Genomic DNA, 21,833 nt, shown 5'->3' with positions numbered 1-21,833 from the left:
TTGCCTTCACTCGGTGCCTCAGTTTCTTTAACTATAAAAATGGTGTGTGTGTGTGAGCCGCAGCCCAGGCAGACACGGAAACACAAAACTTCCCTCGGCCTCAGGTTCCGAAATCAGCCCTGAGCAATAGCTGTGCCCTCTGGTCGCTTCCTACTGGGGCCCAGAGGAGGGGGCCGGCTGGGGCCAGCAGCGTCAGAGGCTCGGGGGGGGGGGGGGGGGGGGGGGGGGGGCGAGGCCACCCTCCTTGGGAAGGAGGAAGGAGGCCTGGGCTCTGCGGGCGGCGGCCACCCCTCCCTCTGCATCCGCCAGAGCCTCTGCCACCGACCTGTCGGGCGGGCAGGGCCAGGTCTGGGCAGGTTGGAGGGGGCGGGAGCCGGCACCCAGGTCCCCGCCCTGCTCCCTGCACCCAGGCCTCTCACAGGCCTTGCCGGGGCTCCCACGGGCCCTAGGCAAAGACATCGGGGGTCCCTGGAGTGACTCCCACGTCCACTCCACCCTCTGCGACTGTGTGGGCCCCGAGGAGCAATGTCACCTGGTGGCTGGTGAGTGGCTCGCCATGGCCCGGTCCCTGACCAGGGGCTGCTGTCCCTGGTGTCTGACTGACGAGGAGAAGACAGCTGCCAGAATCGACCAAGAGATCAACAAGATTTTGTTGGAACAGAAAAAACAGGAACGCGGGGAACTGAAACTCCTGCTGCTGGGTGAGTGAGGGAGGCACAGGGGATGAGAGAGGCTCGGCACCGCGGGCAGGGCTCGCTCGCTAGCTCTCTAGCAGACCCGTTTTCTAGATGGAAAGAGCAAGGCGCCAAAGCTGAGCGGCACTGGGCTGTGGGGAGGTGGCCCCGGTAGGCGCTGCTCCCGCGAGTGTCAAAGGAAGGGAATGAAGGTGAGCTGCAGGCCAGCCTGGCCTAGGGAGGGGCCAGCCTCTTTCTCCAGCTGCCTGAGCCAGGGCTCCAAGGTGCTTGGTTCTGGGCTGATGAGTATCGGTGACTGACGGGGTGGTTCATTCATTCATTCACCAACTGTCCAAACGGCTTTGTGCCTATCACCCTGGTACTCAAGATGCTAAGGCAGGAGGATTGTGAATTAGGGGTCAGCCTGGGCCGAGTGCAACACGGTCTCAGAAATCAATAAAAACAGGGAGGGGCAGAGCAGGGCCTGGGGCTCAACTCACAGCACAGTCCCCGAGCCTTGGGGAGACCCTGGTTTCCATCCCAGGGCCACAGGAGTCAGCTGTGGGACATGCACATCTGCCACCCAGCTCTCAGGAGGTGGGGGCGAGAGGACCGGGGGAGCGATAGAGGAGTTTGAGGCTAGCCTGGGCTACATGACACCCTGTTTTGAAAAATAAAAAAGCCAGACATGGTGGTACACAACTGTGATCCTGGCACTTGGTTGGCTGAAACACCAAGACAGCCATGAGTTCAAAGCCACCCTGAGCTAAATAACGAGACACAGTCTAAATAATAATAATAATATCATCAGCGAAGAACAAGACAATATCCATAGCAGATGAAACGGTCTGTTCCCAATGAGTGCCGCTGAGTTCCCGTTTCTAAAAGGGAATTCTCCTTCCTTTAAGTAATGCCGGTGGTCACCAAGCACACTACAGCACTTCAGCCCTCAGACAGGAGCCCCTGCAGATCCCCTCATCAGGTTCCACGCAGGCTTTGCTTCCTGGCTCCACACAGAGAATGACCTTTGGCTCTTGGCTTACACCACTTGGTCATCCTGACACCCTGTCTCGTCTTTAAATGTTCCGTCACTTTGCTAAGGATCCATCTGAGCCCAGAAGGCTCTGAATAAAAAAGATGTGGTTTCTTGAGGAAGGTGAGAGGGCTCAGAAGGGAGAGGGGCTTGGTGAAACCTGTGTTCAAAGTCTGGACTACACAGACGGAGGAGAAAACAGACTCCTCCAAATAGACCCCTGATTTCCACATTCCATGACACAACTCTCCCCATTACGTGCCTGAAACGTCTTAGGAATGTATTCTGTATTGCACTGTTCAGGGGTGGAGCCCCGCCTAGAATCCCCAGTGAGGGGCTGGGGGCGTGGTCAGGGGAGCCCCGCCTAGAATCCCCAGTGAGGGGCTGGGGGCGTGGTCAGGGTGGAGCCCCGCCTAGAATTTTTTGGGGGAACACTTGGATCCTTTCCTCCAGTACTGGAAAGGGAGACGGAGAACATTAAGAACACCACATTGCCTGATCCGTTCTTCCTGAGTCAGGGTTTGCATTGTTGTTGACTGAATCTGCCTCGTATTGGTCGCTTCTCTTTCTTGGTCTCCCTTGATCCAGCCTGTGGCTTGTCACTTCAGCAGTATTTCTGGGCTGTCTCAGCTTCACTGGCTCCACCGCGGGGCCTTTGCGCTAGCTTCATGTGAGCTCTCAGGCTCTGGACCCTGGACAGTGTGTGGCTGGGTTCTCGGCTCCATGAGAGTCTGAACAACAGGCTTCTTAGACAGCCCTGCCACTCTCCTTCGTTCTTATTATTCAGATATGTATTCAAAGTCCTCTACTAGTTTGACTGATTGTATCTCTAACTACGCGGTAGACAACAAAAGAGTGGGGCCTGAGTCTGTCTTCCTCACTCCTGCGTTCCCAGTGCACATCACAGTGAGTCCACATACAGGTGGAGCTCAGTAAACACACAGCGAAGGATGGGTGGACGGGTGGATGGATGGGTGGACGGGTGGGTGGGTGGATGGATGGATGGATGGATGGGTGGATGGATGGATGGATGGGTGGACGGGTGGACGGATGGGTGGACGGGTGGGTGGGTGGACGGGTGGACGGATGGATGGATGGATGGATGGATGGGTGGACGGGTGGGTGGGTGGGTGGACGGGTGGGTGGGTGGATGGATGGGTGGATGGATGGATGGGTAGGTGGACGGGTGGGTGGATGGGTGGACGGGTGGATGGATGGATGGACGGATGGATGGATGGATGGATGGATGGATGGATGGATGGGTGGATGGATGGACGGGTGGGTGGGTGGGTGGACGGGTGGATGGATGGGTGGACGGGTGGATGGATGGGTGGATGGGTGGACGGGTGGATGGATGGGTGGACGGGTGGATGGATGGGTAGACGGGTGGATGGATGGGTGGATGGGTGGATGGATGGGTGGATGGGTGGACGGGTGGGTGGGTGGATGGATGGATGGACGGATGGATGGATGGGTGGACGGGTGGGTGGATGGGTGGACGGGTGGATGGATGGGTGGACGGGTGGATGGATGGGTAGACGGGTGGATGGATGGGTGGATGGATGGGTGGATGGGTGGACGGGTGGGTGGGTGGATGGATGGATGGACGGATGAATGGATGGATGGGTGGACGGGTGGATGGATGGGTGGACGGGTGGGTGGGTGGGTGGATGGACGGGTGGGTGGGTGGGTGGATGGGTGGACAGGTGGACGGGTGAATGGGTGGGTGGACGGTGGGTGGACAGCGGGTGGACAGGTGGATGGGCATGTGGGTAGATGAGTCCATTTTCAAGACAGAATCCCCCTAGTCCTCCCCATCCTTTCCCTGACAGTTGGTTTTTTTTGTTGTTGTTGTTGTTTGGTTTATTTTATTTTATTTTTTTACTTTTTTAAAAAATATTTATTTATTTATATGGATACAGTATTGTGTCTGCCTGCAGGCCAGAAGAGGGCACCAGATCTCATTACAGATAGTTGTGAGCCACCATGTGGTTGCTGGGAACGGAACTCAGGACCTTTGGAAGAGCAGACAATGCTCTTAACCACTGAGCCATCTCTCCAGCCCCCTTTTTTCTTTACTTTCTGAGACAGGGTTTCTCTGTGACTTTGGAGCCTCTCCTGGAACTAGCTCTTGTAGACCAGGCTGGCCTCGAACTCACAGAGATCCACCTCCCTCTGCCTCCCACGTGCTGGGATTAAAGGCATGCACCAGACTGCCCCGACAGTCTGTTAAGGACACACTGCAACCATTGTTCATCTCTTTGCATCCCTGGCTTCCTTCTCCCAGTGGCGGATGAACCTAGAGATTTTTTTTTTAATATTTATTTATTATGTATACAATGTTCTGTCTGTGTGTATGTCTGCAGGCCAGAAGAGGGCACCAGACCTCACCTCATTACAGATGGTTGTGAGCCACCATGTGGTTGCTGGGAATTGAACTCAGGACCTTTGGAAGAGCAGGCAATGCTCTTAACCGCTGAGCCATCTCTCCAGCCCCCGAACCTAGAGATTTTTGATATGGTTTCAGAGATCTGTGCTGCAGATCTTCTCCATCCCATCTACTTGGTGGTTGCTTCTCAGTCCTGTTTGAAAACAGGAATTGAAGCCAAAAACATATGATTGCTTTCCTGGAGTGGGCAGAGATTTTGAGGAAGCTGGCTAGGGGTGGAGAGGGGCATGTCTGTGCCAAGAATGAGGCAGCTAGCATGTGACCAAGAGCATAAAGTTAGAATTAAGGCAAGAAGTCACCTTTGCTGAGCAAGTTCAGAGAAGTGAAGCAACTTACCTGAAACCACACAGCCTACAGTCTCAGTCTTGTGGACCTCATGAGGTTCTGTCAAGGACTGAAGAACCTCGATTACAATGATGACTAAGGAGACAGGCATGGGGAGGGGTCTGCAGCTTATCTGAGCCGTACCCCGAGGTGTAGCTGTGTTCCCCAGGAGTCCCATTTCCTAGGTGTGAGTTGATGCTGGGTCTCCTGCCACCCACATTTGACACGACTACCCCCACATTGCTGTCCCCAGCCCAGTTCCACTTCCTCCTGCCAACTCCAGGAGGGCGCAGATACTTCCTATCTGGGTTGAGTAGTCTGGCCACAGCCACAACCCGCTATGGAGGACTCTGGAAAGAGATGAGCAGCCACAATCGTGTCCCAGAACCGCATCTGCCTCCGTGTGCTCAGAGCTTCAACAGTGACATGCCACCAGCTGCTCCTGAGCCCTGGTGTGGGGGACTCATGGGTGCTTCCGTCCTGGGCGTGGAGGCCACAGTCTACTTCAGTCTTCACTGAACCTGGAGCCTCATGGATTCCCTCGGTACCAGTCCACAGTCCCAGGATTCCCGTCCCCACTTCACCCCCGTCTCTGCCTCCCCAGCATCGGGGCGACTGAACAACAAATGATTCACCGAGAAAGCACCCGGTCCTACTATTGTGATTATTGTGGCCACTGGGCAGCTCTGGCTGACCTGCAACTAAACCAAATCCCCTGTATTTGAGTCTAACTCCCAGACTGCTAGGAGTAAGAGTGTGCCCCACAAAGCTGGTCCTGCTCTGTTGTTTTAATTGATTTGTGTTTTTTGTTTTTGTTTTTGTTTTTCAAGACAGGGTTTCTCTGCGTAGCTTTGGAGCCTGTCCTGGAACTCACTCTGTAGCCCAGGCTGGCCTCGAACTCGCAGAGATCCGCCTGCCTCTGCCTCTGCCTCCTGAGTGCTGGGGTTAAAGGTTCTAAACCGACACTGCCTGGCCAACAAAATTTATTTTTATCGAGGTAAAATTTAGTCACATAGCATAGAGTTTGTCATTGTGCAAAGAACATGCCAGTAGCATGTGCTGTGTTCATAGTGTCTTGAGAAAAGTGAAAAGTACCTCAGTCTTTTTCTGTTCTCTCTCTCTGTCTCTGTCTCTGTCTCTGTCTCTCTCTCTCTCTCTCTCTCTCTCTTTCTTTCTTTTCTAGACAGGGTTTGTCTGTAACAGCCCCTGGTTGTCGTGGAATTCACTCTGTAGACCAGGCTGGCCTCAAACTCACAGAGATCCTCCTGCCTCATGACAAATAAAAAAATAAATAGAGCAGATGGGGCAGGGGGCCGGGGAGACGGCTCAGAGGTTAGAGCACTGGCTGCTCCTGCAGAGGACCCAGGTTTGATCCCACCACCCACATGGTGACAACCCGTCTCTCCAGCTCCAGAATTTCTGACTCCAACTCTTGGCTCCTTCAGGAATTGACCACACATGGTACAGACAGACATGCAGATAAATACCCAGACATTAGAAACAAAACAACAACAACAACACAAAAGTCCTCTTTTGGGAACCTATTTTCCAAACTGTGTTGCCTTGCCCAACCTAAATAAAAAGAGGTGATCTTAGTCCCACCTCAGCTGGAACAGGCCTTGCTTTGTTGACACCCAGGGGAGGCCTGCCTCTTTCTGAAGAGAAACCGAGGAGGAGTGGATTGGGGAAGAGGAGAGACAGTGGGGAGGGAACCAGAGGAGACGAGGGAGAGAAGGAGAGGAAACCATGGTCAGGATGTAAAATAAAAGAAAAAAATAATTTTAAAAAAAGAAAGCAAGGTGGTGGCGCACGCCTTTAATCCCAGCACTCGGGAGGCAGAGGCAGGCGGATCTCTGTGAGTTCGAGACCAGCCTGGTCTACAAGAGCTAGTTCCAGGACAGGCTCCAAAACCACAGAGAAACCCTGTCTCGAAAAAAGCAAAAAAAAAAAAAAAACAACAACAGATTTTCTTGACTCATCTGTCTAATAGACTGAACACCTTGGGAAACTTGAATCTCAGAGAGGAGCCATGTCTCTGCCCGAGTCGTCCACATGACCCTCAGATCTGCAGACAGAGGCACTGGCCACCTCCTCTTCCGCTGAGCCTCCTATCCTTAGCAGGTCTACACAGACCCAGTCACATTCGGCCCCTCCCCGGCCACTTTCTTTTTCTTAGTCGGTGTCTCGTGTAATCCAGGGTGGGCTTAAACTCACTGCATCACAGAAGGTGGTCCTGAGCTCTCCTCGCCTGCCCCCATCTATGAGTGCTGGAACAATAGGCGTGGCCTCCGTGCCAGGTTTACGCAGTGTTGGGAATGGAACCCAGAGCCACATGCAGGGCAGGTGAGCCCTGGGCCTGCGGTGCCAGCCTTGTTCCTGTTTCTGTTCTTGTAACTTTTCCCACTTCCTCCTGCGTGAGCCCCTGACCCTCATCCTGGGGAGTCTCTTGCAGTTGGTCCCCACTTCCCTTCCTTGGAAAAGCTGTGGACAATGTCCAGGGGATGGACAGGTGACAAGTTGGGGCCAACCTCTTGGTTCCGACTCCCCCAGCGGTTTGGGCCCTTTTGTAGATAAGAAGGTGGGCACCGCCTCGGAGGCTCACTGAGACAGCAGGGAGGTGAGGTCTGTGTCTAGACACCAAAGGGAAGATTTTAATACAATCATTATGGACTAATCAGGAGAGCCAAGGCTTCACCTGTGACTGCCCTGACCCCGGCCACGTGTTTTCTGTTCACTCACTGAAGTTTATCTTCCTTCTGGACATGGTGGTGCATGCCTATCACCCCAGCGCTTGCAGAGCTGAGTGAGGCAGGAGGATTGTGATCACCAGAACTGGCTACCCAGAATGCACATGCTCTCTCTCTCTCTCTCTGTCTCTCTCTGTCTCTCTCTCTCTCTCTCTGTCTCTCTCTGTCTCTCTCTCTCTCTCTCTCTCTCTCTCACACACACACACACACACACACACACACACACACGGTGCTGGAGAGATGACTCAGCAGTTACCAGCACTGACTGCTCTTGCAGAAGACCCAGGTTGAAGTCCCAGCATCCACTTCTCACTTAGTGGCTCACAACTGTCTGCAACTCCAATTCCCGAAGTCCTAATGCCCTCCTGGAATAGTGCAGGCATTGCACACACTTGGTGCACAGACACACATGCAGGGAACACACCCATACACATAAAATAAAATAAATAAATCTGAAAAGGGCGCACGCCTTTGATCCCAGCACTCTGGAGGCAGAGGCAGGCGGATCTCCGTGAGTTCAAGGCCAGCCTGGTCCACAGAGCGAGTTTTAGGACAGTCAGAGCGACACAAAAAAGCCCTGCCATGAAAAACCAAAACTAACTGAGCAGAAAAGAATTGTTCTAAAATGTCGCTCTTGCCGGGCGGTGGTGGCGCACGCCTTTAATCCCAGCACTCGGGAGGCAGAGGCAGGCGGATCTCTGTGAGTTCGAGACCAACCTGGTCTACAAGAGCTAGTTCCAGGACAGGCTCCAAAGCCACAGAGAAACCCTGTCTCGAAAAACCAAAAAAATAAAATGTCGCTCTTCCTGAAATGGATGTAGCAAAAGCAGACTCTTATAAACACAGCTGAGTGATTCCACAGCCGCTGGACCTGGCTGAGGTTGGGTAGGGTGGAAGCCTCCCCCTCCCCCCTCCCCCCTCCCTGCTGGCAGGATGCTTTATGAAGTCTGGTTATCTCTGCCCTTTCAGCACAAACGCGAATCTGTGGCCCGGGTTCTGATAAAACTTTATTGGTAGCCAGGAGTATGCTCACCTGAGTGAGTCACTGTGTTCCATCCAGTGCGGAACTCAGCCCAAACAACACTGTGAATAGGGAGGTATGACGTGATATGTAGACCAGGCCGGCCTCGAGCTCACAGAGGTCCGCCTGTCTCTGCCTCCTGAGTTCGGGATTGAAGGTGTGCGCCACCTCTGCTGGGCCCCAGCTTGCTTTTTGGTCATGGCGTCTATCACAATAGGAACCCGAACTAGGACAGCAACACATTCTGCTTCATGCTGATGGTCAGCTTGGCTGGTGCGGAGTCACCTAGGAGACAAGCCAACCCCCAAGTGTAAGGACCGTGCCTGGGGGCGGGGTGTTGTGTAGATGAAGGTAAACTGAGGGTGAAGACCCCACAGACTGGGGGTGTCACTGGGTGGGATGTAGGCAGGCACCTCCGCTCCTGCCACCACCGAGGCTTTGCCCGGTGTCTGAAGAGTAACTAAGAATAACTAAGACGCTGGTCCACACTGAGTAGCTTCCGGCGGCATGAGCACCGTGTGGGCGCCGTAGACTCCGTATGGACGCTGCAGGCTCCATGTAGGCACAGTGGACTCCGTGTGGGCTTCACGTGGGCGCGTGTGGGCGCCACGAACTCCATGTGGGCACCGTGTGGGTACCATGGGAAAGCTGGATGCCGTGTGGGTGCCATAGGCGCTGTGGGCTCCGTGGGCCCTTACCTCTGAGCATGCTCGTTGTCCCCAGGACCTGGGGAGAGCGGGAAGAGCACCTTCATCAAGCAGATGCGCATCATCCATGGTGCTGGCTACTCAGAGGACGACCGCAGGGCCTTCCGGCCGCTCGTCTACCAGAACATCTTCGTCTCCATGCAGGCCATGATCGACGCCATGGACCGGCTACAGATCCCCTACAGCAGGCCTGACAGCAAGGTGAGCACAAAGACCCCGGGCTGTGGGACATTTTCAGAGGCAGATGAAAAGAATTTCCTGACCTGGCATCCCAGGAACGTCCAAAGAACAGTTTGGTCATGTCCACCTTGATGCCGAAATGAGTTTACTAAGGCAGTTGATTTATTTGTGTTTTTTTTTGTTTTGTTTTGATTTTTTTTTTTAGTATCTAGTTTTAATTATGTGTCTGTGCATATGAGTGTGGTTCTCGCAGAGGCCAGAAGAGGGCGCTGGCTTTCTGGGCTGGAGTTAGTTATGAACTGCTCAGAGAGGTGCTGGGAACCAACAACACGAAGCTGCAGTTCCACCCCTGAATCTGATCTATTTGTTGGCTGGTGTAGAATGGCTGGGCACTTTGTGGCTTCACAATGTGTCAGCGACACCCCCATTTTTATTGATTTTTTAAAAAATTTTTGTGCACCCGTGTGTGGGGTGGCCATATGTGTGTGCAGACATTGTGCAAGCCAGAGGGTGACCTCAGTGAGTCCTTCAGTTCCTCTCCACTTCTTTGATTTGGGAGGTAAGGGAGGAGGTGTTGAGACCGCTTCTCTTTGTACCCTTGGTAGCTCTGTAGACCAGGCTGGCCTTGAACTCACAGAGCTCCCCCTGCCTCTGCCTCCCGGGTGCTGGGATTAAAGGTGTGCGCCATTTCCCAGCTCGGTTCGGTTCCGTTGTTTTTAATGGGTATATGTACAGGCCCTGTTGGAGGTTGGAGGCACTGGGGTCACCAGCACACGCTGCCAGGCCTGGCTTCTTCCACAGATTCTGGGATGGATTTCAGGTCATGTTTGTGCTGGGTCAACTCTCCAGACTCTTAGGCCGTGATGACATCACTTTCAGGGCTCCCTCTCCATGGCATGCCGGGGCTCTGGGATCCCAGCTTCACCATGTAAATTCTGGGGGTACATGGTACACCTCACAGGCAGCTACAACCTTTCTGACAGGCCCTCGGGGAAAGAGCCATTTCTCACCATTCCTGCTCACCACCCAGGTTCGCCCACAAGCTCCCCAGCCCAATGACAGCCTCGTGACCATGACTTAAAATTTCCCCCACACACCGCCAGGTGGCAACGTGAACAACTCCCTCCCTGTCCTAAGGTGCCAAGGACAGGGGCACCCAGCGTGAGAGTTCACTTGGAAACAGTTTCCTGGGTCACCTTACAGAGCATACTGAGGAGTTAAAGGGATTGTGGGGGCCCTCCTTCAACAGGCCCAAGAAAGCCTTACCCAGCAGGGATAGGGCCCCTCTCCTAGGTCCTCAGCCCCTAGACTTCAGTCTCTTCTAAACTTGGTCACATCTAAGGCAGCGTTGCATACGCCAGGTGCCAGGGAGTGACTGGGGACTCAGGCGAGGGCTTGTGACCCTTTTCCCTCCACGGCGGGAGAAACAGTTCATAGGCCCAGCCCGGATGATCCCCTCACCCCCTCACCCCCATTCTCCCACCCTGGAAGGTGGGGACTTGGGCCCTGCAGAGGAGGCACATGGGACTTTCCTTCAGGGTCCCTCTACCCAACAGGAGAAAAAGGGCCTCGGGCCTTGTTCACACATCACAGACATGACATCGTGTCCACATGCACAGTGCAGGCAAATGCACGTATCTGCGTGTGAATCCGTGAGTGTGAACACAGGCTCAAGTGTGCAGTGTGCATTGTGAGGGTGTGAACAAGCCAGTGTCTGGGGGAGCGAACAGAGGCTTCTGGGGCTTGAGAAGGGACAGCAGGGCCCAGCGGAGGGGGCTGGTGGTGCCTGCCTGCCTATCCTGGGGACCCATGCTTTTCTCTGTGCCTCGGCACAATGGCGACAATTGCAGTGTCTCACTTCACAGGGGTCCTGCTGTCCTCTGACTCCCCTGGCCCATCTTGGGTCAGACTAATCCTTGGAGTAGCCCGGCGTGGGGCAGCAGAGCTCTGGGGTAGGCATTCCTGGAGGAGGGGCACTGGTGTAGGGACACGGAAGAACGGAAAGAACTTCAGTATTGCTGCCTCTCCTTGTGTGGGCCAGTGGACGAAGGGATGCGTCACCGGCACGAAGGTGGAAAAGTGGGAGAGGGGATATGTTTTATGGGTTTGGGGCCTACAGCTGTCACAGGCTGCCCGAACCTCTCACCTGTCCCTCCACAGCAGCACGCCAACCTGGTGATGACCCAGGACCCCTACAAAGTGACTACTTTTGGGAAGCCATACGCAGTGGCCATGCAGTACCTGTGGCGCGATGCGGGCATCCGCACCTGCTACGAGCGCAGGCGTGAATTCCACCTGCTGGACTCTGCAATGTAGTGAGTCTGGGGCCTGTGGGCGGAGGGGTTGTGGGGTCAGAGAACTGGGAGGGGCCGTAGAGGGTGTAGCTGCGCGGGAGGGGCCACGGGAGCGTGGCGTGGGGTGTGGTCGCGGAAGGGACAGGCCAGGGAGGGAAGGGATCGGCGAGGGGGTGCCCGGGCTTGGGGTAGAGTCTCAGGATGTGTAACCAGAGTGGGAAGGGGCCAGGGTGGGTGGGTCCACGGAGGGGAGAGATTAGAGAGGGGGTGAGTGGCAGCCGTCCGACTCCGCTCAGCACTCTGAACTTTCCAAGGAATGGCCAGCGCAGATGTCTGACCCCCAAGTAGGCTCCGTGTCCTCCCGGAGCCTTAGGGAGCATGTGACATCCAAGGTGTTAATGGAGGGAACCCCAGCTGAGGCTTTCAAGGGTCTCCTGCCCCAGCTGCGTCTTAGCGTCAGCTGCCTATGGCAAGGCTCCGTCTCACGGGTCTACCTCCACAGCTACCTGTCACGTCTGGAGCGCATCTCCGAGGACAGCTACATCCCGACCGCGCAGGACGTGCTGCGCAGTCGCATGCCCACCACAGGCATCAATGAATATTGCTTCTCTGTGCAGAAAACCAAGTTGCGGTGAGCACCCAGCAGAGGCCTGGCTTTGGGGGTGGGGCCTTGTGTGGGAGGAACAAAGAAGCTGGCGCCTTGAGGGATGAATGGATGGATAGATGGATGGGTGGATGGTGGATGGAGGGATGGGAGAATGGGTGAGTGGGTGGGTGGATGGGTGGATGGATGGGATGGTGGGTGGATGGATGGATGGATGGGATGGTGGATGGGATGGTGGCTGGCTGGCTGGCTGGCTGGATGGATGGATGGGAGGGTGGGTGGATGGATGGTGGGTGGATGGATGGTGGGTGGATGGATGGATGGGAGGGTGGGTGGATGGATGGGATGGTGGGTGGATGGGTGGATGGATGGATGGATGGATGGGAGGGTGGGTGGGTGGAGGGATGGATGGATGGATGGATGGATGGGAGGGTGGGTGGATGGAAGTTCTGTGATTGCTGAGGGATGATGCCCAGTTTAGCAAGACATGGGAACCAGAGCTAACTTGTGGTCTTTCTTTGAGGGATGATCCAGCTCTCTTAGTCTGGCATAAAAACTCACAAATGATCTGGTGGTTCCCAGTGACCTGGGGTGCAGTTTAGGGAACTGATATCAGAAGTTTGTTGCTATCTGTCTGTATGTCCCCAGTTGTGTGTCTGTCCGTGTCTCTGTGTGTGAGAATGCATATGTGCATGTGTATGAGTGTGTGTGTGTTTCTGTGAGAATGTGTGTACGTATGTGTCTGTGTGTGTTTAGAGACAGGTCCTCTCTGTATTTTCAGGCTAGTCTCAAGCTCAGACCTCCTTCTGTTCTGCCTCCTCAGTGCTGGGGTGTGCCACTTTTGAGGGACACTACTTATTCTGGAAAGGTGATTGTGGGTCTTTGAGACGTGTGACTGAAATTTCAGATTTGTAGATGAAGGAACCCTGTCAATTCTAAGTGCTGAGCCGCCTCCGTTTCCCCCTCTGTGCTCCCCTTTCTCTGAGGGCTCCTTTAGTGTCGTAGTATGTCTGCTATCTACACTCTGAGTAGTATCTACTGCTTGGGGAGGTGACAGTCAGATCCACATCAGTGACCCAGTTTCTGAGAAGCCACAGGAAGGGGTGACGGTCCCCGCTTCTGTTGTGGGTGTGCCCTCCTTGAGCTACCGAGGAGTCACCGCCATTCTGGAATCAGCAGAGGATATGGTGGCCCATTCTCCTGCTGCGAAAACCGAGTCTGAGGAGGTGTTACCAGAGCCACAGCCTTCGGCCGGCGCCTGTGCTACAAGCAGAGTCCAGGTTCACAGACAGACAGTGTCATTCCTTGAACCCACAACTCAAGATTCTTCTGTCTCACACATTGCTAGTACCGATAAATCACATTTTTAATTATGTGTGCATGTGGAGGCCAGCAGGAATTCTGCGCGTGAGTGCAGAATCGACAGAGGCCAAAAGGGGGTACCACAGACTCCAGTTGTGAGCTGCCACTGCCCTGCGGGTGATGGGAAACAAACCCAGGTCCTCTGCAGGGACAGCCAGTGTGCTAACCGCTGAGCCATCCCTCCTGCCGCCAAGTACCTGGTGTTGGTCCTTGTGTCATAGAGAACACGCAGGCCGATTCCAAGGAAGAACCTTCTGCAATTTCCGTGTGTGTGTGTGTGTGTGTGTGTGTGTGTGTGTGTGCACATGCGTGTGTGTGAGGCTAGAGGTCAGGGTCAGGTTTCTCCACTCATTCTCACCTTATCTTGGTAGACAGGGTCTCCCATAGAGCCTAAAGCTCAGCTTCTCATCCAGTCCCAGCATCCTCCTCTCTCAGCCTCCCTCCCCATTGGTGATTACAGATGCACGCTGGAAATCCAAAATCACACCCATTGCTTGCCTAACAAGTGCTTTAGCCATGGGGCTGACTCCCTAGGCCTGAGCTTTCTATTCTATCTATCTATATGGGGTGGACCTCATTCTGTAGTTCAGGCTGGCCTTAGACTCACTCTGTAGGCCACCCTCACACTTACAGCAATCCTCCTGCCTCAGCTTCATGAGCATAGTGTGACAGGCATACAGCAGGCCACACTGTCGTCTGTCCTGTGATCTGGTGAGCAGGGACTGGGACACACGACCTTTTGATAGTGGGGTCTCTTTGTTTCTCTTTAGCATCGTGGATGTTGGTGGCCAGAAGTCAGAACGTAAGAAATGGATCCACTGTTTTGAGAACGTCATAGCTCTCATCTACCTGGCCTCCTTGAGCGAGTATGACCAGTGCTTGGAGGAGAATGATCAGGAGGTGAGGGGAGCTGTCCTTACAGGCACGGTGTCTTTGGGGGTCAAGCCCCCCATTTGAGCGGGAAGCCCCACAGGAAGACTGAGCAGGAGTCCCTTAACCCCCCACCTTTTGTGCTGGTGCATTGTGGGTCCTGGTCCCCAAAGCTATCTCAGCACACACAGGTCTCTCAACCTCTGCTGACCCTGCCAGAAGTACCCACTGCCACACCTATGCAAGGATGGGCAGCTGTGGCCAGATGGCATTACACCCTAAGTCACATGAGGCGACATAACCTCTGTGGGTCACTGTAGACCCCAGTCCTGTTGCTGGATGTTCCCTGTGTGGCTTGACATGGAAACCATCTTCTGGGAGAATGGTTCAATGTCCCCCATTGTAAGGATGGCTTGATGTACCCCTCCCTCTGCCTTCCCCATCTCTCTCTCCTCTCTCTCTCTCTCTCTCTCTCTCTCTCTCTCTCTCGCTCGCATGCACATACACACACGCACGCACACACAGACTTTGCTCACACTCCTCCCAGTCCTCCCATCTCAGCCCCCTTAATGTTGAATTAATGGGCCTTGGCTTCTACAACAGCCACACAGGATACACCAAGGTCCTGTGGCCACTGTCATCAAGCAGAGCGGCTCAGGTGGCCTAAAATGCAGACATCCGGTTCTTATCTAGTTCTGGGAGAAGGGAGCATGAGATCATGGTGTGGAAAGGGCTGCCACCCTTCCAGACCCAGTTCCTCCCAGTGTCTGGTATCCTTGGCTCAGGAGCTCAGCTTCCTGTGTGCTTCCATTTTCAGACAGAGTTCCCTACGTGAGGACACCTGTCATTGAATTCAATGTCTCTCTGGTGACATGTGGCTTCTTCCCCTTGACCAGTCACACCCAAGAAGACCTTCTCGGGTGTTTTCACACGCTAGCGGCCCAATCAGATGTCACTTTGGGAAGGGTGCCCTCAACTCAGAATGTGAGGCAACAGGGTACTTAGGTCCAGCCCATTGCCCGGTGGGTGAGGGCGTCCTACTGGGGCCACTGCCTGCCTCTGTTCCCACAGAACCGCATGAAGGAGAGCCTGGCACTCTTCAGCACTATTCTAGAGCTGCCCTGGTTCAAGAGCACCTCGGTCATCCTCTTCCTCAATAAGACAGACATCCTGGAGGAGAAGATCCACACCTCGCACCTGGCCACATATTTTCCCAGCTTCCAGGGTGAGTTGTCCTAGAAGATGCTACACCCTTCACACACACCCCAAGCAGCTCTGCGGGGAGACCCAAGGCTGGGCCCTTATCCGGAGTCACAAGAAGTTTCAAAGAGAAAAGGGACACAGGTTCCCAGCTAAGCTGCTTCTGGTAGTTCTTGAGCTTCAGTTTCTCCCTCTGTGGAATGGAGAGTCAGGTGACCCTTAGCAGACGAATGACAGGGGCTCCTTTTGTTTGTTTGTTTTTGTTTTGTTTTTTGAAACAGGGTTTCTCTGTAGCTTTGGAGCCTGTACTGGAACTAGCTCTTGTAGACCAGGCTGGCCCCGTACTCACAGAGATCCGCCTGCCTCTGCCCCCCCCCCAGTGCTGGGATTAAAGGTGTGTACCACCACCACCTGGCAAATGAGAGGTTTTATAAAAATCTATTTCTAAGGTTGGCAGTGATGGCACATGCCCTTAATCCCAGCACTCAGGAGGCAGAGGCAGGCAGATCTTTGTGAGTTTGAGGCCAGCCTGGAAAACAAGAAAAAAAAAAAGAACTATTTGTTTTCATGCAGATGGGGACATGGTAGTCAGTGACTTCACCCCCTCACTGGGGATTAGGCGGGGCTCTGTCCTGACCACGCCCCAGTCCCTCACTGGGGATTCTAGGCGGGACTCCACCCTAACCACGCCCCAGTCCCTCACTGGGGATTCTAGGCGGGGCTCCACCCTGACCACACCCCTGTCCCTCACTGGGGATTCTAGGCAAGGGCTGTACTGCTGATCCCCACCTCTGTCCTGTGCTATGGTTTTCATGTGGTCCGTCAACCCTCTTTCAGTAATATCCAATATGTTTCTTATTTGTGTAATTTTTCTTTTTTCTTTTTCTTTTGTTTCCTGAGACAAGGTTTCTCTCTGTAACCCTGGCTCTCCTCGAATTCAGAGATCTCCCTGCCTCTGCCTCTGGAGTGCTGGGACTACAGGCGTGTGCCACCACCGTCTTCATTAGGATGCATATTAATCAGATATACATGACGCACGTAAACAGTATTGGAAACTCACCTTCTACCTAGCAAGGCATGCCCAAAGCTGCAGGGTGGGAACTAGTGCTGACTACCCTCCCTCGGACCGTCCTGGAGGGATGGGTGTTTGGAGAGTAGGGAACTTAGAGCTGGAAGGATCTGCTTTGTTGGGAGAAACTGCCCAAGCGTCTGCCTTACTCAAGATATTCGGGCCAGGAATTTGGCTTTCTTTCTCTCTTTCTCTTTGGAGACAGGGACTCACTGTGTAGCTCTGGCTGGCCTTCACCTCTATAGACCAGGCTGGTCTGTACCTCTGATGCCCACCTCTGCCTCCTGAGTGTTCACCACCCCACTCAGCCTAATGGTTAGAGATTTGGGAAGAGCTGAGCTAGGTAAATTTGTGTTCACTGCCTCATGGCTGGGATCAGAGAGCCCCCAAGGAGTCTTGGGCTGTGTGCACTGGGGAGTCAGCCTTCCCACCTCCACTCCCCTCCCCCTCACTGCCCACCTGATTCTGGGTGGCCAGATGTTTGCCCAGGGGGAGGCTGTCTTTCTTGATCAAGCCCCAGGGATATCTATGTCACGTCACAGTTGATTGGCCAAGCCTAGGTTCAAGAGAGGAAGCTGCTATACCTAACCCTAACTGTGGAGGACGGTAGGAGGCAGTTCCTGCTGTCTGGAGGCTCCCTAGCTTCCTGTTCCCAGGGCCCTATACCAACAGAAGTGAGTTCCCTGCCAGCTTAGGAGACACGGGAGCTGAAATTGGCAAGCATGGAACACCCACTCTGAATCGAGTGGGTCCAATGCCGAGCAGATAAGGTTCTGGGGACCCATTACCTCAACCCTCTCTCAGTCATGGTCCAGGGGGCATCCATGCTTGACACCAGGTCAAAGGTCACTCAAATCCAACCTCGGTGAACTGTTGGGCCAGGATTTGACCACTGGCTCTGTCACTCCCGCCATGCTGTCATATTCCTCAAGGTTGAGTGGCTGAGTGGGGGACAGACGTGAAATTCTGGTCACTCTCCAGCCCCTCCAGCCCCATCTTAACTGAGAAGTCCCAAGGCCGAGAGAGTCTGGAAGAACGCGGGTGATTTGAAGACTTTTCAGCATAGACCGTCTTAGTCACCTTTCTTTCTCCGTGAAGAGACACAATGACCATGGCAACTCTTATAAAGGAAGCTTTGTATCACTGGCTTGTTGACACTTCCGGAGCGTTTGTCCACGATCATGCCGGGAAACAGACAGGCATGATGCTGGAGCGGAAACCGAGAGCTTTACACCCCAATCTATAGGCAGCAGGTACAGAGTGAATGAGACTGAGGGGGCTTCTGAACTCTCAAAACCAGTGACACACCTTCTCCAACTTGGTCACGCCTCCTACAAATGGCCACGCCTCCTCCAATGAGGACACGCCTCCTCCAAGGACACACCTCCTCCAAGGAAGACACGCCTCCTACAACAAGGACACGCTTCCTCCAACAAAGGACAGTCTCATCCTCCTGGAACAGTTCACCAGCTGGGACCGGTCTCATTCACACACCACACACAGATTCCTGAAACCTATTCACCGCTGGCATTTCTCTGGGCTTTGCTTTCTGTGACAATTTTTTCAGTTATTTGCTTAGACTGAAATAGCCTGAGGATTTAGCTCGATGGCAGGGTGCTTGTCTAGCAAGTGGAAGACCCCAGCAGGGCAGTGGTGGTGCACACCTTTAAACCCGAGGCAGGAGGATCTCTGAGTTCAAGGCCAGCCTGGTCTGCAGAACGAGCTCCAGGATAACCAGGGCTACACAGAGAAACCCTGTTTGTCAGGGGGAAACAGAGCATGGAAAACTGAGCCTGGAGAGACAGTTTCCTGGCTCAGCAGGTTATGGGCGAGCGTGAGGGCCCGAGTTCAAATCCCCAGCAACATAAATAGCTAGGTGATGGGAGGACCCGGGGGCTCCCGGGGCAGAAGGCCAAGGTCAATAGGTGAGCGCCAAGTTCGGGGAGACCCTGTCTCAGAAAAGAGCTACCGTGGAGGCGGCCTTTTGCCTCCGTCCCCATGGCCACATACACAGAGCTCCACACACAGTCACACTCGGCATCTTACCTGGTTGCTGGGCTTCGACAGTCTTCCTCACAGAGCCATCTCCTCTGCCCTGCAAGCTGGATTCGAACCCACGCTGCTTTTACCCGGAGTCGTCCCCCACCCGCACCATGTGACCCCTGCATTTCCCAGAGACTGACTTTCAGGTCTCTGGACACTTGCCCAGCATGAGTGCAGGAGGCCCACCCCACCTTTGCCCTGCCTCAAGTCTCTTACAAATTACTCCTCATTCCCATTGGCTGGGATGGCAATGATGGCGCCTGTCCATCTTTGGCAGAGCTGGTCCGGCTTCCCCCACCCCCCAGAGGGGTCACAGGTTCATCCCCCCACCCCAGCAGCGTACAAACCCGGCCAGAGGCTGCTTGCCCATCATCCCAGCACTGGGAAGGTTCCAGCCAAGGCCACTGAGTGACCTAGAGGCCACCCTGAGGCCTCATTGAGGGTTGGGGCCAGCCTGGGCCATATAGGAGGTTCAGGACCAGCCTGGGCCACATGGGGGTTCCGGGCCAGCCTGGGCCACACACAGGAGATGAACAGACCCCACTCCTCTCCGCAGGTCCCCCGCGTGACGCAGAAGCCGCCAAGCGCTTCATCATGGACATGTACGCGCGCGTGTACGCGGGCTGCGCCGAGCCCCACGATGGTGGCAGAAAGGGGTCCCGTGCGCGCCGTCTCTTTGCACACTTCACCTGCGCCACGGACACGCAGAGCGTCCGCAGCGTGTTCAAGGACGTGCGGGACTCAGTGCTGGCCCGGTACCTGGACGAGATCAACCTACTGTGACCAGCCCTGGGCCTCAGTTTACCACCCGGGATGTCCCTCAGGGCGCGGTCGTGGTGGGGACAGGGCGCCCCCTGGCGGTCGCGCGGGAAACTGCGGGGCGAGGGCTCCCAGTGTCGCTGCTCCCCACTCGGGTACGGGCCCCAAACGTCTGCAGTTCCTTCCCTCGCCCTCCTTCTAGTTATTAAGGAAGGACAGGAGTCGGGCCGTTAACCCTAACACTCGGAAAGCGGAGGCAGGAGGATGTCTGCGAGTTCCAGGACCGCCAGGGCTACCTAGGAAAAATACCCTGTGTCAAAACCAAACAAGATTAGACAGAACCAGTCTGGGGGCCTGTGACTTCCCAGGGTCCCTGTCCACGTCCTCCCGTACGATCCTCGCCTTGGGGTAAGGGAGTGGGCGGGGGAAGAGCGGAAGTTCTGCTTGCTGTCTACCGACTTGTACTGAGGTAGGCACCAGCCAAAGACCGTTATCCACAGCTGTGAGAAGCCCTCCGTCCCCAAACCCCAGCTCACGACACTACTCAACGCCACCGCACTCCAGGACCTCTGACGAAAGGGGAAACTGGGGTCCGAGATGCCTCAGCTGGAGAAGACGCTTGCGGCCAAGTCTGACAACCGGAGTTAGGTCCCCGACCCCACTCGAAGGACACAGGGACGGAGGCGCAGAGCTGTCCCCCAGCCAAGCCGGCGTCCATGGTGGGGACACATCCACCCACACAAAGAAATAAATGTAATTAACAACAAAAGAGCGAGAAACGAGGAGTAGAGAAACACTGTCCCCAGCGGCCGCGGTCGGGAGGCTGAGGCAGGAGGACTGCAGCAGCTTTCTTATCCTTGGCATCCCCAAGGTCCCTTCCGTGAGCCAGGCAGGGGACATCGTACCCAGACAACTTCAAATCTGGGCCAGAGGCTGGGGGTGGGGGGCCAGGTAGATGGCTCTGTGGGTAAAGTGCTGAAGTGCGGAGACCACAGTTCAAATCCCCAGAATCCACCTAGGAGCCATGCACCGGGGAGCTGGGGACAGCGGGAGCTGGCAGCTCCGAATTCCGTGAGACACCCCGCCTCACGCAGGGTGGGGACGACCGAGGAAGGAGGAACCCAACCCCGGGTTACATCACCGCGATAGATGGGAATGTAGAACTGAGCCCCCTTCTCTGGCTCCCGACCACTGGGGTTACAGCTTGGCTGTTCTCGGGGGTCCTGGGATCCGGATGCGGGTCCCACGGAGACACATTACCGACTGAATTCTCTCTGCAGCTCCCCGGCGCACACCCGGTTACACAGCTGCATTGTACTCCACTCTGGGACACGGCGTGGCTTTACCTGGGCGCAGGGGTGGGGCCAGACACTGCTCTGCTTTGTGCACCTCGGAGAATTGCCTTCCACACAAGGGCCCAGAGCGCGGTCTCCAGGGCGAGTCCGGGACAAGAAGATGGCACCTACACAGCATGGACTCATCTTTGCGGGGCACCCCCAGAGCTGCCATGGGGAACACGGGTTTGCAAGCTTGGACTGCGTCGTAACATCAGAGGGATTGGTCAGCACTCTGCAGGGTGCTGTGCTCAGTCCTCCCGCGCACAGCACTTCAGGGCTGACTGACTTGAACTCACCGCCAAGAGGCCGGGTCAGAGGCGAGGCTGCCGCTTGGAACCGGGTCTCACCCAGGGCGAGCTTCAGCACGGTGGGGTGTGAGATTAGCCAGGTTCAAGGTCCGTCCTGGGATCAGGGCTGGGAGTTCGTGCGAAGAGGCCAGGCCATCGGGCAGGGTCTGGGCCTCACGTGGGTCACGGGTCAGAGGGAGAGCTGCACTCAGGTGGGATAGGGGCTCGGCGCAGGGAAGGGGCCCAGCCTGGGATCGGGCATAGGATCCTGGTCTGGCTCAGGGTTTGACCGAACCCCTATGATTGACACCCAGGCTAGGTCCCGCCCCTCCGCGGTCTTCCGCCCCGACCCTTTCCAAGGGGACCCTGGCTGCGGTGATCCTCCGGGACGCGGGGTGTTGAAAGTGGGGTCTCTGCCCCCTCACCGCCCTTCCCTTCCCGGGACCCCCAGGACACCGGAAAGCCCCCCCACTCCTTCTTCTCCCTCCCGCCCCGTCCCTCCCCGCCCGTTCCCGGACCCCCCCCCCCCCCCCCCGCTTCTCCCTCCAGCCTCAGGCCTGCGGGGCTGAGGGCTAATGACACCCACTGGCCGTGGTCGCGGATCACAGCCACCCCAGCCCCTGCGGGGACCCCGTTTCTCCATCCCTCCCCTGCACCCGATGCGGTCTCCCGATGATTTAAACAACCAGATACAGCACAGCCGCCGCCAGCGGCCTCAGTTTCCCCTCCTAGCTCGGCGCTGCGGGGAGTTACAGGTGTTCGCTAGCTAATTAGGCGCCTACTGTGTTTGGATGACATTTAATAAGCACTTGCTGTGTGTGGAAGGGTGACAAACGTTTTCTAAGTGTCCCTGCTACAGGCGACAAAATTTCA

The 21,833-nt window shown here is 55.4% G+C and overlaps 1 protein-coding gene across 1 annotated transcript; it reads left to right on the top strand.

Annotated features, from left to right (window-relative positions):
* The first annotated feature begins 373 nt into the window (after positions 1-373).
* On the top strand, positions 374-20,074 carry Gna15 (G protein subunit alpha 15). Its single transcript, XM_041669663.1, has 7 exons — positions 374-701; positions 8,972-9,156; positions 11,296-11,450; positions 11,932-12,060; positions 14,166-14,295; positions 15,337-15,490; positions 19,134-20,074. The coding sequence occupies exons 1-7, from the start codon at positions 557-559 to the stop codon at positions 19,358-19,360; spliced, it is 1,125 nt and encodes a 374-aa protein (XP_041525597.1). The 5' UTR covers positions 374-556; the 3' UTR covers positions 19,361-20,074.
* Positions 20,075-21,833: the final 1,759 nt, after the last annotated feature.

Source organism: Microtus oregoni, unplaced genomic scaffold (genome assembly GCF_018167655.1).
Source record: "Microtus oregoni isolate MIOR12 unplaced genomic scaffold, Mior012 000019F_ref0000042, whole genome shotgun sequence".
NCBI classification, from domain to species: Eukaryota; Metazoa; Chordata; class Mammalia; order Rodentia; family Cricetidae; genus Microtus; species Microtus oregoni.
Note: the sequence above shows the minus strand (reverse complement) of the source record. Positions and strands in the feature narration are given on the sequence as shown.